The 17,305-nt window shown below is 43.9% G+C and overlaps 1 protein-coding gene across 1 annotated transcript in view; it reads left to right on the top strand.

The window, feature by feature from the left end:
* The window catches only part of parp8 (poly (ADP-ribose) polymerase family, member 8), a 377,525-nt gene that overhangs the window by 334,005 nt on the left and 26,215 nt on the right, over positions 1-17,305 (top strand). Inside the window, exons 16-19 of the mRNA XM_080185528.1 lie at positions 7,827-7,952; positions 12,246-12,311; positions 14,039-14,106; positions 14,786-14,834. Of these exons, the coding sequence (XP_080041654.1) occupies positions 7,827-7,952; positions 12,246-12,311; positions 14,039-14,106; positions 14,786-14,834 (309 nt within the window). The remainder of the gene's footprint in view (positions 1-7,826; positions 7,953-12,245; positions 12,312-14,038; positions 14,107-14,785; positions 14,835-17,305) is intronic.

Raw genomic sequence — 17,305 nt, forward strand, 5'->3', positions numbered from 1 at the left:
TTCTCTGCCCGTTGAAGTGGTGGAGGCTGCCTCGCTAAATATTTTTAAGAAGCGGGTTGATGGGTTTTTGATAAGAGAGGGGATTAAGGGTTATGGGGAGAGGGCGGGAAAGTGGAACTGAGCCACGACAGATCAGCCACGACAGATCAGCCATGATCTTATTGAATGGCGGGGCAGGCTCGAAGGGCCAGATGGCCTACTCCTGCTCCTATTTCTTATGTTCTTATGTTCTTATGTTCTTAACATCCAATTTAGGACTTAAGTGGAAGGTGACAGTTAACCCAATCCTAACAAGGAATGGTGAAAAATTTTCTGGGGCCAAAATGTAAAAGACTGACCGGGGAATATTCAGATACTGTCCTGGGACGGAGGCCACGCTGTTTGGAACATATTCTGCCCTGGGATGAGGCTATGCGGTTGAGGGCATGTTGAAAAGAATGTTCTGGGGCTGAGGCCACACTGTCAGGGACATATTGAATTTCTGAATGATATCAAAGCTTCAGGTGTGGGAATTTCCTCTGAATACTTCCTCCATGAGCCATAGAGTAACCATAAAGGAGTACAAACTTCTCCAGGAATCCATGGGAGCCCATCAGCAGAGATGGGAAATAGGCAATAATTGGTCTCTGGAAAGTGGAGAGCCATGATGCCCAGCTTTCTGCTACTGAGAATACTCTAGAACAACAGGAAGCTATCAGGTTCTCATTGTGTCCTTCACCACCATTTTACAATGTCTCCTGCCTCCCAGCCTATCTCGAGGGTTGGCAAATTCCAAGCTTGAGTTTGGTTTCTTAGTGGGTACGTGCCAAAATATGCTCTCAATTCAGCTACACTTAGTACTAAATTATCAATAGTACTCAGAGAGACAAGAGGATAGCTGGCAGAAGAGATGGAAAAAAGTCAAACTGGTACAAAAGAGCACCCTTTCTTGAAGGAGGGACTTTGAGACATAGTTGAGGTAAAATAGTGTGAGAAACGGTCCGATACTCACTTTTATGATCCCCCCCTTGAATCAAAGACACGGATGAGTTCAGCTAACTGTTGGTTTATTTGATCTTGCAAGAAAGGGTGCCGTCCCGTGGGTACACACACCTTGCTTTACACAATCATAGTTTATATACATTTTTCTAGATAACAATAGGACAGCCCTCCTTTCTTCATTGGTTACCACTTCCTAATCTCTTTACCGAGTGAGCTCCTCCCTTGTTGACATCCCATTAACTCTAATCCAATCACCCCCTTTAAGGCTTAAATCGTTTTACCTCTCATCAATTCAGCTAACTCTTTTTCATTGTCCTGTAAATTGCTAACACATTTATTTTATATGGTGTAAATTAGTTTGTTTTCCTGTCTCTTCTGAAGACCCCGGGCGCCTGCCAGTCTCATGTTTTTTTTTCTTTTTCTATGTGTTTCATCATCTGCTGGTCTTAGCGTTTAACCCCTTAGGTTACAATAACGGTTCTGTCATGGTTTCCGCCCCAGATGGCTTGACTCAAAAATTACACTACCATCCCTTACAATCCCCCCTGTTTTTCTTACGCTTTGTAATTTTTGACATTCTTCTGGTGTTCCAGGCGTTCCAGCAGGTCAAGGGCCTGTTCATCCAGAGTTTTATCGTCTAAGAGGCTTATCCTCTCTTCCGTCTCTAAATTCATATTTATCACTTTTCCATTCAGGACATCCCCCTTAGTCAGGGCTGTTTCGATTAGCCGCTGAGCCAACCCCCGAACACAAGGGATGATACAGCACCCTAGGGCGGCCAATACCCCTGCCGTCACCATGAAAGAGACAAGGACGGACATTACTACTCCTTTCCATTTGCCGAACCAAGCTTCCAACCGCTTAGTGAGATCTGGGTCTGTACCCGAGTTCTCAGCTAGTTCATTAGCTAGGGTCGTTAGCCCTTCGAGGGCTCGGGTAATTGACCCATCGGGAGCTGTGTTATTTGGGCTCTTAAATCCTTTACCTCCACTACCCTGACTTCTCCCGAGACTCCCCGGCTAGGGGCGGAGGAGTTCCTGGTTTCGGCATTTTTGACTGTAACCCGCACACAACACAGGGCCACCCCCACCCTCCCTGTGTGTTCCTTGATCTTGACCCCAAGAACTTGTCCGTCGAGGCCCTCCGTCCCACCGTCGTCTGACTTTTTTATGGTGAGGTAGAGGGGGTTACATTGGTTTAGCTTACAGTCTCTGGGAAAGATCTTCTGTGGAACAAGTGATATTTTCTCGCGAACCCTTAACTTAACGTCTTCATTTAACCCCCCTACTTGACAAGATTCTACTTTCCCCTGTTCATTTTTAGTACACTTTGGGTTCTTATCGAAGACAAGTAATTCTATTTCCCTCCCCTGGTATCCCTTCTGCCCCGTGAGGTCGTCTTTGCAGGGTACCATTCGACAAAGGTCAATCTCAATTACCTGTGCCTGGGGTGATTGGATTATAGTAAGGGAGTACACTTGGGCCGCCTGCCCAACACCTATGCCCCCATAGAGTAAACATATTATTAGTAACATCCTGCTATTGCCGTATATTGCCCAAATTAACATATCAAAAATCAAGTCCAATCAGTTCTTCGCGGTGTGGTGGCCAGGGGTAGAGACTTCTGCCGGTTCTGGCACCGGTCCTTTCACTCGAGTGTAATGCGTCCAGCCTTTCTCAGCCGTGCGGATAGCCGTTTCCGTGGTCAGAAGTACCAAGAAGGGACCATCCCAAATCGGTTCTAAAGTCCGGAGTTTCCAGTTCTTGATTAGGACCCAATGCCCTGGCTTGATGGTGTGTATCGCAAACTCGAGAGGTGGTGTCTGTGCCAGGAGTCCCTGTTGGCGTAAATGAGATAGAGCAGACCCCAGGACCTCAACATATTTATGCACAAATACATCGCGGGACTCGAATGTGGGGAGTTCCCCTTTTGGTCCATTAAAGGGGAGACCGAACATTATTTCGTATGGGGACACCCCCAAGTCCCGCCGTGGCTGCGTTCTTATTTGCAGCAAGGCAAGGGGAAGGCACTTGGTCCAGGGCAACCCGGTCTCTGTCCTGAGTTTCGTCAGCTGTTTTTTAATAGTCTGATTCATTCTCTCCACCTTGCCCGAGGACGGGGGATGCCAAGGGGTGTGGAAATCCCAGCTTACCCCCACTGCCCGCACTATGTTCTGTAGGACAGTGGACGTAAACTGGCTCCCCTGGTCTGAATCGATGGCCCGGGGGAGTCCGTATCGTGGGATAATTTGTTCGAGAAGGACCTTGCCCTGTCCTGCCAAATAATTCAGAAGGGTATTTGTTCCCGCTACGACCTCCGCTTCTGTGGGTCCGGACAACAGGAAGTCATCCACATACTGTATGAGTTTGAGGGCTGGGGAAAGGATCAGTCCCTCTAATACCTGTTCTAAAATCTGACCAAACAAATTTGGCGATTCGGTGAACCCCTGGGGAAGCACTGTCCAGCGGTATTGCTACTTCCTGCCCGTGTCAGGGTCCTCCCACTTGAAGGCGAATAAGTCTCTACTGGCCTCGTCCAACGGGCAGGCCCAGAAGGCGTCCTTTAAATCCACTACACTGAACCATTCATGTTCTGGGAGTATCCGCCCTAGTATAGTGTATGGGTTCGGCACCACCGGGTGTCGTACCTGTACAATCTTATTGATTTCTCTCAAGTCTTGGACCATTCTGTAACTGCCGTCGGACTTCCGGACTGGCAAAATGGGAGAGTTATATCTCGACATACATGGTTCCACCAGCCCATCACTTATCAGATCTTTCATCACTTCTTTCAGGCCCTGTCTCCCTTCCCGGGAGATAGGATACTGACGTATCTTGACAGAGGGGCTCTGGGGCTTAAGATCAATTTTTACAGGCTGAATCGAGAGTCGCCCTCTGTTTCCCTTGGCCGTCCATACTCTAGGGTCTATACCCGTGAGTCGGTCCTCGCTAAGGTATGACATAGTTACCACCAGGTCTTCGTCGTCCCCTACATTTATTCGGAGCCCGAAGCGGATTATCAGGTCCCGCCCCAACAGACCATAGGGGAGATGAGGGAGGTGGAGGAGCTCTGCTAAAAGCTCCTCTTCCTCCCATTGTAGTACCTGTGGTTCAAATAGTTTCGCCCTAAATACCCCTCCCTTTACTCCTGATATGTTCAACATTTTAGTTTGGTAATTGGCTCCTGTAGGATAGATTGGGATTGAGGATCTGCCTGCCCCTGTGTCGACTAAAAATGTAACATCTTCCTTTTGTGGACCCACCTTTAAATTTACCAGGGGTTCTTGGTAGGTCCTTTTTCCGATTCTCCCCTGACCCCTCTAATCAACCTCACATTCCATTTCATAAATCCCTTCTCGTTCCTTCTTAAATTCAGGACACTCTCTTTTGAAGTGTCCCGGTTTCCCACAGTGGTAACACTCGGCCGCCCGGGGCCGGTCACCACCGTAAAATTCTCCTCGTCCTCTACCTCGGCCCCTCCTGGCCCCCCTTTCCTTCCAACCTCCCCTTGACCTTCCTCTACCTACTGTATATCCTTCATCCATTATCCCGGTGGACTTACATGCTTCCCTAACGGCTGCCACCATCATCTTTGCCTTCTGCTTTTCCTTTACAACCTCTCTCTGAACAAAGACCTTCTGCGCCTCCCGCAATAATTCCACCATGTCCTTCCCACTCCAATCCTCAATCTTTTGTAGTTTTCTCTGGATATCTGGCCAGGATTTCGTTACAAAATTAATTTTTAGCATTCCCTTTCCAATTTCACCATCAGGATTGATTCCTGAATATTTGCGGACAGACTCCCTCAGTCTGTCTAAGAACATGCTGGGTGATTCATCTTTTCCTTGCCTAATATCAAATGCTTTTGCCACATTCTGCTGCTTGGGGACACATGTCTGGATCCCCCGAATTATAAGATTCCGGAGATCCGACATGTTTGTCCACCCTTCCTGGGTATTATGATTCCAATTTGGATCCTCAAGAGGGTATTTTTGATCTCCCCTGAGTTGTTCTTGCTGTTGGTGATCCCTATCCCAAATTTCTATGGCCCTATTTCGGATCATAACTCCTTCATCATAGTTGAATAATATGCTCATCATGGCCCGGAGTTCCCCCCAAGTATACATGCTTGGACCCAGGAATTGGTCAAGTTGTGTCGCTACCGCGACAGGGTCTTCTAGGAGAGGGGGCAACTCCTTCCTAAGTTGTCGGATGTCTGCCAAGTTAAGAGGCACCACCGCGAACCCTGTCTCTCTTTGTCCGAAGGGAACCTCCCTGAGGGGGTGCATTTCCACCTCGGGCGCTGAAGCCCCATTATTCTGCTGTTGTTCCAGGGACTGTTTTATTACTAACCTCTCGGACCTCCGCAGACCCTCAACTGGGGGTCCGCCTCCTGCGCCGTTCTCAAGCTTTATGAGATCTTCCCCTTGGGGCCCTTGGGCCCCATTATTATTTGGTTGATATGCAGGGGGTACATTTGGTACAGGAGGGGGTGGCGGCAGGAGGTTGTCAAGAGGGTCCCATTGCCCCGGTCTGCTCTGTGGGATCATTGGATACAGGGAGACTGGCTGTGGCGATCTACTCATCGCGCCCACCCAACAGGCAGTGTACTTACTTTCCTCGGGGTTAAAGGGTTGTTTACTATTAACATATAAATTTAATATCTGACAGACCCAATCCTCATCCGATCCATATTTTGGCCACAATACAGATGGTTTTCGGATTGGTTCCTTCGTCCACACAAAACAACAATATTTTATCATAACCTTTTTTAAGTCCTTAGTCTTTTGGTCCCAATCCCAATTTTCTAACTGTATCCCCAGAGGACTGTCAGGGGGTATTCCCTTTTCATCATTATTATTTCCCGGTTTCCCATCCTTACTCTTGGACGGTTTACCTCCCATGGTTAGTCTTCAGTTGTCGTCTTGGACACAAGTTAATTTATTTGCGCCCTCAGATCAAACTGTCATAACCATAAAGTCAACAAGGAAGAAAATGACTCTCACCCTTAATCAGCCAAATTCCCGGGAGAGAAATTTCTTACCTTGATCCGTGCACGGAGTTGTCCGACTTCTTCCAATGATGTGTATACCCCCTCACAAATTTCAGTCACAGTCCTAGCAGTCCTAGTGTATAGAAGTCATCCGTGTGATTCTCCAGGGTCCAGAATTATCTCAATTGAGTGGTTTCAGATTCCCCTCCTTCCAGGCCAAAACGACGTTTTTACGTGTAAATATACACCAGACGCGTCTTATTCCGTCGATTTGGTCTAGTCGAGGGAAACCCCCGTTATAATTCCAGATCCCGGACGAGCCCCCAATTGTGAGAAACGGTCCGATACTCACTTTTATGATCCCCCCCTTGAATCAAAGACACGGATGAGTTCAGCTAACTGTCGGTTTATTCGATCTTGCAAGAAAGGGTGCCGTCCCGTGGGTACACACACCTTGCTTTACACAATCATAGTTTATATACATTTTTCTAGATAACAATAGGACAGCCCTCCTTTCTTCATTGGTTACCACTTCCTAATCTCTTTACCGAGTGAGCTCCTCCCTTGTTGACATCCCATTAACTCTAATCCAATCACCCCCTTTAAGGCTTAAATCGTTTTACCTCTCATCAATTCAGCTAACTCTTTTTCATTGTCCTGTAAATTGCTAACACATTTATTTTATATGGTGTAAATTAGTTTGTTTTCCTGTCTCTTCTGAAGACCCCGGGCGCCTGCCAGTCTCATGTTTTTTTTTCTTTTTCTATGTGTTTCATCATCTGCTGGTCTTAGCGTTTAACCCCTTAGGTTACAATAACGGTTCTGTCATGGTTTCCGCCCCAGATGGCTTGACTCAAAAATTACACTACCATCCCTTACAATAGGACTTTACTTCAATCTAAACAAATTAGGTAGAGGGTTAGAATTTCCATGGAAGTTCTTCTGCTCTCCCATTAAAATCTTGGCTGAAGATCAGCAGAAACCCAGCAGATGGAGCTGCTTCACTGGAGTGTCCTCCAATCGTCTGCCCAGGTTACCAAAGAGAGAGGAATGGGAGAACCATTGTGGAAATTCCACTACTGTGCCTGAAAGGATGTTTGATGTAAATACAATGCCTGAAAGGAGTTTTATTGCCCAACATTTATATCCTGGGATGTACGAAATGTACAAAAAAATGTAACTTATGATAGCACATTATAAATTAATGTTCACTACATAACCATATCTGGTATCTCAGAAATATCTATAGCTTAAAGAAGATTTAACATCTCATTTCAAGGTTCATTCAGTGATTTTCACCTCCCAATTAGAACTTTGCTTTAGTCAATGGGAACGCGGGTCTGAGAATCAGTTTTATAACACTATCCCAATCTCTGACCAGCATTCCCATCTATTGAAGTTCTATACTGGGAACATATGGGCAAAAACAACAAACACCTTGGATATCAGGGGTGAGATGATGCCATTTAATTTGCTTTTGATTGCGAGAAGGATGTTGGCCCAGATATAAATATGACTTCTCTGGCAATCTGGATCTCCTCAGTATTGCTGTGAAGCATCAACCTCGATTATGTGCTCCAGCTTGAAGTGTGGTTTGAAGCCACAAATAAAAGAAGAATGCTATCTGCTAACTAAAAACTAATTTCTAAAGCTAATTCTTCATGTCATTAAAAGCTACTTGTGATTAAAGACAAGTAGGATAACTTTTGGACCTCATAATCCCAGTTGGGGGCCTCATCCATTAGCGTCACAAAGTAGAAATCTGCATGCATACTGCTGGTGGGTATAGTGCCTGTGCTCTCAGTCCTGTCTAGGTGACCACACTTCCAACTAACTTTCTTTTGTTATTGCAGGTGGTGGATTTGTTAGTGTCCATGTGCCGATCTGCTCTGGAATCTCCCAGAAAAGTGGTCATTTTTGAGCCATATCCATCTGTAGTGGATCCCCTTGATCACCTGAGCCTGGCATTTAACCCAAGGGTACTTTATTTTCCTGTTAATTATCACTGAGTTAATGACTCTCTAGTATAATATCAATGATTATTTAGTGTAATGAATTAAAAATCAAGTCCTAAAAATCACAGGAGTAGTTTTCTAATTTTGGATTCCTTACCACAAAACATGTCACATTGAGAATACGCTTCGGAATATTGAACACAGCGATATTATATAGTTTTCCTTACTGCCCATTATTAATTAGGCAGAAAATCAGCCACCCTACATTAAAGACATGCTATCCTTCACATCCAGCATTTCCTGGTGTGCAGTGCTAATGTCCAGACCAAACTAAACATTTGTCCACAAGTTTCAGTTATTAGACCACTTTATCTAAGCCATTTCATGATTGTCAATAGCAATACAGAGAATCTAGTGTTTATAAACTTTACTAACTTCAATTCACACATGGTTAATTTATTGTACTTGCTGGGCCTCATCACATTCTTAGTGTATCTAAGTGCATCACAAGTAATATGAGAGAAATAAGCTTGTTTCCATAATCATGTTGATCCTAATTAAAGTTCATGCAGCCTATTTCTTAGCTATTGATTAATTTTTACATTGACCCACCAAATGTTATCTCCAACCTCCCTCTCCTCTGCAAACTCCTGGAATGTGTTGTCGCCTCCTAAATCTATGTCAGTCTTTCCAGAAACTCCATGTACGGACACTTCCAATCCAGCTTTCCCCCTGCCACAGTATTGAAATGATCTTAATAAAGGTACAATGACCCCCTCTGTGATTATGACTAGTCCCCCTTGTCCTCTCAACCTCTTGCCAGCCATTGACATTGTTGATGAAGATGGTGTTGTCAATGGTGTAAGACCAGGTTAAAGTCCAACAGGTTTATTTGGTAGCAAAACCACTAGCTTTCGGAGCACTGCCCCTTCATCAGGTGAGTGGGAGTTCTATTCACAAACAGGGCATATAAAGACACAAGCTCAATTTACAAAATAATGATTGGAATGTGAGCCTTTACAGGTAATCAAGTCTTAAAAGTGTGGACAATGTGAATGAAGGGAGGGTTAAGCACAGGTTAAAGAGATGTGTATTGTCTCCAGACAGGACCATTAGTGAGATTTTGCAAGTCCAGGTAAGTCATGAGGGTTACAGATAGTGTGACATGAATCCAAGATCCTAGTTGAGGCCATCCTCATGTGTGCAGATTGTTCACAGCAAACTACCCAGCCTTCAGGAGAACAGTGACCACAACACCACACAACCCTGCCACAGCACTCTCTGCAAGGCATACTGAATCACCGACACGAATGCCATCAACTCACATGAGAACACCATCCACCAGGTACACGGTACATACTCTTGCAACTCAGCCAACATTGTCTCCCTGATACACTGCAGGAAAGGATGTCCCGAAGCATGGTACACTGGGGAGACCATGCAGAAGCTACGACAACGGATGAATGAATACCACTCGACAATCACCAGGCAAGCGTGTTCTCTTCCTGTTGGAGAACACTTCAGCGTTCAGGGGCATTCAACCTCTAATCTTCAGGAAAGCGTTCTCCAAGGCGGTCTTCATGACAATGATAGTGCAGAGTCGCTGAGCAGAGATTGATAGCCAAATTCCGCACACATGAGGACGGCTTCAACCGGGATCTTGGATTCATGTCACTATCTATAACCCCCATGGCTTGCCTGGACTTGCAAAGTCTTACTAACTGTCCTGTCTGGAGACAATACACATCTCTTTAACCTGTGCTTAATGCTCTCTCCATTCACATTGTCTGTACCTTTAAGACTTGATTACCTGTAAAGAATCGCATTCCAATCATTATTTTGTAAATTGAGTTTGTGTCTTTATATGCTCTGTTTGTGAATAGAACTCCCACTTACCTGATGAAAGGGCAGCACTTCAAAAGCTAGTGGCTCCTGTTGGTCTTTAACCTGGTGTTACTGCTGCATACTGCTGCAGCTGTATAGGGCATTGGTGAGGCCGCAGCTGGAGTACTGTGTGCAGTTTTGGGCGCCGCACCTGCGCAAGGATATTTTGGCCCTGGAGGGAGTGCAGAGGAGGTTTACTAGGCTGATACCGGAGTTGAGGGGATTGAGCTATGAGGAGAGGCTGAATAAACTAGGCTTGTACTCGTTAGAGTTTAGAAGAATGAGGGGAGATCTCATTGAGACGTATAAGATGATGAATGGGATGGATAGGATAGAGGTGGAGAGACTCTTCCCGCTCAAAAAAGACAGTAGGACTAGGGGGCACAGCCTCAAGATAAAGGGGAGGCGGTTTAGAACGGAGTTGAGGAGGAACTTCTTCACTCAAAGGGTGGTGAATCTCTGGAATTCTCTGCCCGTTGAAGTGGTGGAGGCTGCCTCGCTAAATATTTTTAAGAAGCGGGTTGATGGGTTCTTGATAAGAGAGGGGATTAAGGGTTATGGGGAGAGGGCGGGAAAGTGGAACTGAGCTACAACAGATCAGCCATGATCTTGTTGAATGGCGGGGCAGGCTCGAAGGGCTAGATGGCCTACTCCTGCTCCTATTTCTTATGTTCTTATGTTCTTATGGTGTTGTGAGACTTCTTATTGTGTTTACCCCAGTCCAATGCCGGCATCTCCACATCACATTGTCAATGGTGTCAGAGGTTGCAGACAGTTTTAACAAATATCTAATGACAAATGGAACTGAAGGATTTAGGACAGAGATGTTCAAATACTCCATGGGACTTAACATTTCACAGCTGTTATCTGCGGAAGACAAGATTGAACCGGATAAGGATTCTAAAGTTAACCTCAATTGTCTCTCAGAATCTGAAGTATTTATACAAAACTCTCTAGGACATTAAATAACTGGAGAGAGTTCATGATAGAATAATATATAACAAATGTAGAAAAGCACAGGCTTAAAGCTTCAAATGGCTTTTCTCTCATTCCTCACTCGGGTTTTTAAACTGTACGACCAAAGAAATGACCCAACTTAGAAGAGGCCATTCAGCCCATCTTGTCCACACCGACCCAAAGACACCAGGTGCCCTTTCTAATCCCATCTTCCTGCACACAGTCCATAGCCCTGCAGTTACAGAACTGAAGGTGCAGATTAAAGTACTTTTTAAATGAGTTTAGGGTCTCTGCCTCCACCACCAACGCAGACAGCAAATTCCAGACACCTACCATCCTCTGCTTAAAGAAGACTCTCCTCATGACCCCGATAATCCTTCGTTACATAACTTGGATTTATGACCCCTGCTTTTTGAACTCTGCCACAGGAAACAGGTTCCTCCTGTCCACTCTCTCCCTCACCCTCACAATTTTGTATACCTCAATCATGTCACCCTTCAGCCTTCTCTGTTCCAAGGCAAACAGCCCCAACGTCTCCAGTCTCTCCTCATAGTTACAATTCTCCAGCCCAGTAAATAATATACAACTGGTCATATTTAAATAAAATTAATTTCACAGCATGAAAATTATTTAAGTAGATTCCCCAGGTTGATGGTTGATGTAGGGAAAGTAATCTAGAGTTTCACGAGTCAAGATGTTTAAAAGTAGTGGGTGGGACCCAAATGCAAAAGTTCTACACCTACATCTAAATGATGTAGGGTATGAGGGATCATGGGGTGGGTGAGAGTAATGACTGGCATTGAATTGGCATGGGAGTATGAAGGGCTATGGCGGATGAGTCAAAGTGTGAGGGGATGTGAGGCATGAGGGCTAGAGAGCTTGAAATCTTCTAAAATAGCAGGAACAATGTCCCAGAGAACTAATGTGGGCCTTCAAACCAGCCCAGCATGGCACACACCCACCCACTAATATCTGTGTCCAGAATCCGCAAACGTGACTCCATGACTTCATTCTGCACCCACCTCTGCTCTCTTCTCCCCCACTTCACTTTCTACCCCACCCCCCCACCCCCTTGTCCCAACCACCATTTCCTCCTCCATCCCTTCAACCACTTGTGATTTAAGGCAATTTTTACTGAGCTGGGTCCAGAAAGTTGGGGAATTTCCCAACTCGAGTGATCTGCCTCAGTAGTCAAAATCCAGTTCACTATGGCAGCTTTGAAGAGTGGATTGGATATGTCAATAAAGAATAAAGATTAAAAGGATAGTGGGAAAGTGTAAGTAAATATAGTCAGACCTGTTTGCTCATGTAAAATGGAAACATTAACCAATTGGACCAAGTCACCTATCTCACTGTTATCATTATGATGTATTTCTGTCCATTGACACCAAGATTGGGGCATTTTGTTACTGTTAATCGTCACCTTACCTTTTACTGTAAGCTCTACTCTAAAGTGTTTTTCCCACTTTGAACTAGAAAAAAGACTATGAACGATTAGTTAAAGCACTGGACAGCATCACATCCATCAGGGAAATGACCCAGGTAAGGCCCAAAGCTTGTAACTAAACATTAGACTACATTCAATGGTAGCAAAGCTAAAGTCTGTAGCTATACAATTATTTTTTGAATTAAAAAGCAAGGTATGTCTGCAGAGTTGTTTTTCTGTTCAAATTTTCCCATGTTGGAGAAAAATGTATTTGTCACTGTCAAATATTACCAAATGACTTGCCTCTTTCAGAATTACCTTTCCTTAAGCCTTTAGTTGCTTCAAGATATATTTGCTTTGTGAAAAGGTACTGTTAACTACAATATGGCTTGCGCTTTGTAACAACTAAGGAGTTGACATGGAACTATTAACCTTGGAATGATCTCTGTTGAGTGATTATATATTAGTATTCAGCAAGTAATGTAGATTTTAGTTAAAGACAAAATATAGCGGATGTTGGAATCTAAAACTCAGCAGGTCTGACAGCATCTATGGAGAGAGAATAGTTTTTTAAAATTTTAAAGTTTATTTATTAGTTTCACATGTAGGCTTACTGTGATACTGTGAAAATCCCCTAGTCACCACACTCCAGCACCTGTCCAGATACACTGAGGGAGAATTTAGCATGGCCAATCCACTTAACCGTCACATCTTGAGGATTGTAGGAGGAAACCAGAGCACCCAGAGGAATCCCATGCAAACACAGGAGAATGTGCAGGCTCTACACAGACAGTGACCCAAACTGGAATCAATCCTGGGTCACTGGTGCTGTGAGGCAGCAGTGCTAACCACTGTCCCACCGTGCCACCCTTCGTTTTGAGTCAGGATGACCTTTCATCAGAGCAGTGGGCATTAGGGTTCAGCTGACTTCAGATTGGCTTCCATTCTCATCTAAAGAAAAAAAGTGATAGTGCAGCAAGTACAAACGCAATGAATTGTTTAAAGTTTATTTATTAAAGTTTATTTATTTATTAGTGTCAAAGTAGGCTTACATTAATACTGTAATGAAGTTATTGTGAAAATCCCTAGTTACCACACTCCGGTGCCTGTTCAAGTACACTGAGGGAAAATTCATATGGCCCTTCCTAGTTTATATATCAAAAAGCAGATTCAGAGGCAAGGAGAAGCAACATGCAAATCTCTATGAGGCAACAAACTCATTGATATATTATATAAGTGTGAGAAATATATCCAGATTAACTAACTTTAACTATTCATATATTCCCTGTTCTCAGAAGGTCTGGTATTTCTCAATTCTCCCATTATGTCTCCTTTTCCCTTGAAATATCTTCTTGCCAATCTCCTGTTCTCTACCTAATTACTTTCATTGTTTTCTTCTCTTGTGTCAGTGATAACTACCCCCCCGCCAACTCCCTCGCTCTCTTTCTTCTTATGAGTTATTCACCTGTAATGTGTTCTGCTCCTGAGGCAGAGCTATTCTTGAAATATTAACACTCTTCCTTTCCTTACAGATGCTGCTTTTCTTGTTGAATATTTAGAGCACTTTCTGCTTGTGTTTGAAAAATGTATTTGTTGCTCTGTTCTCTTAAAGAGAACTGGGGTAGAGTACTTTGAATGAGAGGTACTGGCATCTCGAAAGATGTTTGAGAAACAGAACTTTAATTGGAATTTAGAAATATTAATTTAATCCATCACTCATTTGAACTTGCTGTGTATATTTAGTGCTTCCTGTTTTTCTTTCTATATACTGTGATAAATGCTCACAACTGGAGCACATGAATTGCACTGGGAAAAAGTAAGCTTATTTTGTTTATCTCGATAGGCACCATATTTGGAAATCAAGAAACAAATGGACAAGCAGGATCCTCTGGCACATCCTCTGTTACAGTGGTACTTTTAACTTAAATATTGAACGATCTCAGGGGAAGAACAATAAAGGTTCCTGTAATTCCTTCAGTTCAATCTGCTCAAATCTGGGGAGTTGGATTCTCCAGTCTCCGGCCAAGTGTTTCCCGCTGGCAGGAGGTGGCACATTGTTTGCTAGCAGTGGGATTCTCTGGTCCTGCTGCAATCAAAGGGAATTCCCATTGATGTCACCCATGCCGGTGGGAAACCTGCAGGCGGGGGTCCGCTGCCGGCATGACTGGAGAATCCTGCCAGCGTGAAATCCATTCAGAGAATGGCCAGAGAATTCCGGCCAATGTATTTTTTTTTACAATTATTCAGTGATGCCATCTGTTCAATGTTAAGCATGTGCAGCTCTTTTTTATTTACAATTCATTCAAGTTTTAATGTATTAACTTCACTGCAAGGTCATTTATTCCCTCCTTGCTCACAGACACATTGACTTATCTCCGGAGCACATTTTACTGTTTACTCAGTGGGATATTTTCCTTTATGGGCAGCAAGATCTGAATTTATAGCCACATGGCTACATAGCTTAGATCACACCACAAGCTGTTTTTATGTCAATGAATTATCAACCTATTTTTAAAGATTATTTTATTGTAACTTCAGTTTTATTTTAAATCAAGGAAGCAAAATGACACCTTGTTTCTTTTTAAACCAGGATTATTTCCAGTAACAGATCCCACATTGTAAAATTACCTGCAAACAGGGTAAGTGACTTGATGATAATACCCAAGGTGTGATGTATTTTTTGCCAGCAAACCGGTTTGAATTTCTTTTCTGCAACCCTGTGAAATAAAGATGTCAGCCCTCATCCCATCCTCAGTTCACTTTTTAACTCGATGAAATGAGCTATAATGTGTGGACCACTGCAGGAAGGGATTATTGCAGTGATGGATTTCCACAATACTGTATCCATAGCAGCATGACGCCCATTTAGTTGTAAAAGTCATTCCTGCTTGTGGGTGTCCCTGACAAAGCCAGCATTTATTGCCCATTTTTAACTGCCCTTGAGAAGGTGGTGATGAGTGGCCTTTCTGAACCATTGCGGTCTTTATGCCATATGTAATCCCAAAGTGCTGTTTAGAAGGCATTTCTGGGTTTTAGGCCCAGTGACAGTGAAGAAATTCTGAAATATTTCCAATTCGGGATGATATCTGGTTTGGATGGGAACTGCAAGTGTTGCGCTTACCATTCGTTTGCCACTCTTGCCCTTGTAGGCACAGGGTTCAAGGATTTGAGAGGCATTATTAAAAAAGATTTGACTAGTTGCTCAGTGCATCATGTACATGGTACATAGAATCATAGAGGTTCACAGCATGGAAACAGGCCGTTTGGCCCAATTTGTCCATGGCGCATAGTTTTTACCATTAAGCGAGTCCCAATTGCCCACATTTGGACCATATCTCTCTACACCCATCTTACCCATGTAACTGTCTAAATGCTTTTTAAAAGACAGCATTTTACCCACCTCTACAACTGTTTGAAAAAATTGCCCTCTAACACTTCTGTATGTCTATCCTCTCAACTTAAAGCTATGCCCTCGAGTTTTAGACATCCCTACCTTTGGAAAAAGATATTGACTATCTAGTTGAACTATAACCCTCATTATTTTATAGACCTCTATAAGATCACCCCAAAGCCTCCTACACTCCAGAGAAAAAGGTCCTAGTTGATCCAGCCTTTCCTCATAACTCAAACCATCAAGTTCTGGTAGCATCCTAGTAAATCTTTTCTGCACTCTTTCTAGTTTCATAATATCCTTTCTGTAATAGGGTGACCAGAACTGTACACAGTATTCCAAATGTGGCCTTACAACTTCAATAAGACATCCCTGTTCCTGTGTTCAATGTTCTACACACTATAAACATGACGGATTGGAATTTATGCTCCTCTGCTCATGAATTTGGAAAATAAAATCCAACAGGTGACCTTCCTCCACCTACCTGTTGCCTTGGCCTGTCTGAAACTTTATTAAGGGGACGGGGAAGCATCTTGGGCTTGTTGATGCGCGTATGTGACCAATTAATCACTGCTGGTATTTGGCCTATGATGGGGGAGACACAGGCCATGCAAAAGCCCAGCAGCATTAGCTGTACATGCTGGTAATAGGCAAGGAGAGGGGAGGGGTCTCTCCTTTACGGGGTCCCTAGGCCTTAGGAGGCACTTTCCCCATTGTCATTCTCTATCCCTCCCCCACTTTACCCATTGTCACTCGCCTTTTGAACCCAGCTCTTCACTCCTCAACCCCTCATCGAGATCCCAGATTCTGGACTTAACTGGGCTCCTCAATGTGGTGGGACGGCCTGACTTCCAATAGTAGCCACTGCTCCAAGTTGGCACTGCGGAGACTACAGAGCTGCTGGCCATCTGAAAGGTTAACAGCTTTTTAATGCGAGGCTTCCTCCTGAGAAAGGAGCAGAAGTCTAGCCTTAAAGCAACTAATGCTGCCCCCCCCCTGATTTTTAGTCTCAGGAAGATAGGGAAGGGGGAATGTGGTGCCCTACAAATTATAGCCCGGTGTGCCAGTGCTGAAGGGAGTTAATGTTTAAGGTGATGGATGGGGTGACAGTCATGCAACTGCTTTGCCCTTGATAGTGCTGAGCTTCTGGGGTAATGATGGTGCTAGTTGCATTTATCCAGGAAAGTGGAGAGTATTCCAACACACTCCTGACTTCCAGATGAAGGACCAGCATTGGGGAGTCAGAAGGGAGTTAATCCCCACAGACTTCTTAACCTCTGACCTGCTCTTGTAGTTACAGTATTTATAGGACTGCTGCAGTTCAGTTTTTGGTCATCACAATATTTCTATGGCACCACAATGCTGAAATTTGTATTCTTCCCACAAAAACTGGAAGAAATGTTTTTCATGTTGAAAGGAATGAATGACAAACCAAATTGCTGGACATTATGGTTCTGAAATGTACTTCATCTCAGAATGCGATTCCATTAACAGCAATTAAAACACAAATCATCTGCAGAAATGATCCTTCAATGCGATCAAACAGCTACAGTGAGGTTTTTAACTGTCAGATAATTTATAAATGTCAGAACATCACTTACAAACTTATAAATGTCAGACAATTATGCTGTATAATGTGCAATTGGTGTCGAAGAATGGGATGAAAGCAGCAACAAAAATCTGCGCTGGAGCATGGTGATTGCATTTTTAACAGGAGAA

Source organism: Carcharhinus amblyrhynchos, chromosome 1, assembly GCF_965287045.1.
Source record: "Carcharhinus amblyrhynchos chromosome 1, sCarAmb.v2.hapA, whole genome shotgun sequence".
NCBI lineage: Eukaryota > Metazoa > Chordata > Chondrichthyes > Carcharhiniformes > Carcharhinidae > Carcharhinus > Carcharhinus amblyrhynchos.